The sequence below is a fragment of the Calidris pugnax genome, unplaced genomic scaffold, assembly GCF_001431845.1.
Source record: "Calidris pugnax isolate Ruff unplaced genomic scaffold, ASM143184v1 scaffold139, whole genome shotgun sequence".
Classification (NCBI taxonomy): Eukaryota; Metazoa; Chordata; class Aves; order Charadriiformes; family Scolopacidae; genus Calidris; species Calidris pugnax.
This window is the reverse complement of record NW_015090863.1, coordinates 649,536-650,403: the sequence shown is the minus strand read 5'-3', so window position 1 is coordinate 650,403 and position 868 is coordinate 649,536. Positions and strand designations below refer to the sequence as shown.

Genomic DNA, 868 nt, shown 5'->3' with positions numbered 1-868 from the left:
CCGGCCGCTGAGGTGCCTCAGCGGCCGCCGCCGCCGCTGCCTACCCTGGGCGCTGCAGTCGGCGCAGACCTCGCTGCTCCTCAGGCGCTTCGACATGGTGCGGGGCGGCGGCGGCGGGCGCTTCCTGCCGCGCTAACGGGTCCCCGCCGCCAGCCCCCGCCAGGCGGCCCGGCCGAGGCGGCAGCGCGCAGGCGCAGGGCAGCGCCGCCCGCTCCGCCGCTATTCACCAAGCTGCCGTACGCCAGCGGCGTAGCACAGGGGAGCCCAACCGCTCGCCGCCATGTTTACTCCTGGCAAAACCAGAGCTAGTTTTCCAGGGACCAACGTGGCCAACCGCGCCTCACCCAGGCCGGCTGTACTCGCTGTTTCCTCACGGCTAAAGCAGAGGAGAAGCTAGGCGAAGCGAGGTTTCGGCAGCCGGGTGGAAGAGGCTGGTGGAAGAGGCTGGCCTCCATCCCGCCCTGCCCTTACCCAACATGGCGGTGGCGGGGCGGGCGGGCGAAACCAACGCGCGGAACAGGGAGGGGGGAGCCAAGGCTGAGCGCCGCGTCCGGCCCGTCGCCCCTCTACCTCCGCCCCCCCCTCCGGCGCGGAGGGCGATGGGGCAGCTCGCGGGCAGGACGCTCCATCTGCCCGCCCGCGGCGGGGGGGGTGGGTGTTGTAGAGTAGAGCGGGTGAGAAGCAGCAACTTCCTCTTTCCGTGGGCTCGCCGGTGGCCGTAGGCTGAGGGGAACTGAGGGGGAGTCCCGTCCCCTCCCACCCCCCGCACCCGCCCCGCTGTGGTCCGTCCCGGCCGCTGCCCTGGAGAGACAGGAAGGAGGGACGCGGGGGTGAGGCGGCCGGGTCTGCCGGGGGGCGAGGGGAGGCC

General features: G+C 73.4%; 2 protein-coding genes across 7 annotated transcripts in view; one reads left to right on the top strand and one right to left on the bottom strand.

Moving 5' to 3' along the window:
* Positions 1–180, bottom strand: part of GIT2 (G protein-coupled receptor kinase interacting ArfGAP 2) — a 31,720-nt gene extending 31,540 nt beyond the window's left edge. For all 6 annotated transcript variants that reach the window (XM_014944814.1, XM_014944818.1, XM_014944820.1 and 3 more), the window contains exon 1: positions 45–180. In XM_014944814.1, coding sequence (XP_014800300.1) covers positions 45–96 — 52 coding nt within the window. In that variant the 5' untranslated portion in view covers positions 97–180. The remainder of the gene's footprint in view (positions 1–44) is intronic.
* A 461-nt stretch (positions 181–641) lies between these two features.
* ANKRD13A (ankyrin repeat domain 13A) overlaps positions 642–868 on the top strand; it is a 15,524-nt gene continuing 15,297 nt past the window's right edge. The window contains exon 1 of the mRNA XM_014944831.1: positions 642–830. The gene's annotated coding sequence lies outside the window, so the exon portion shown is untranslated. The remainder of the gene's footprint in view (positions 831–868) is intronic.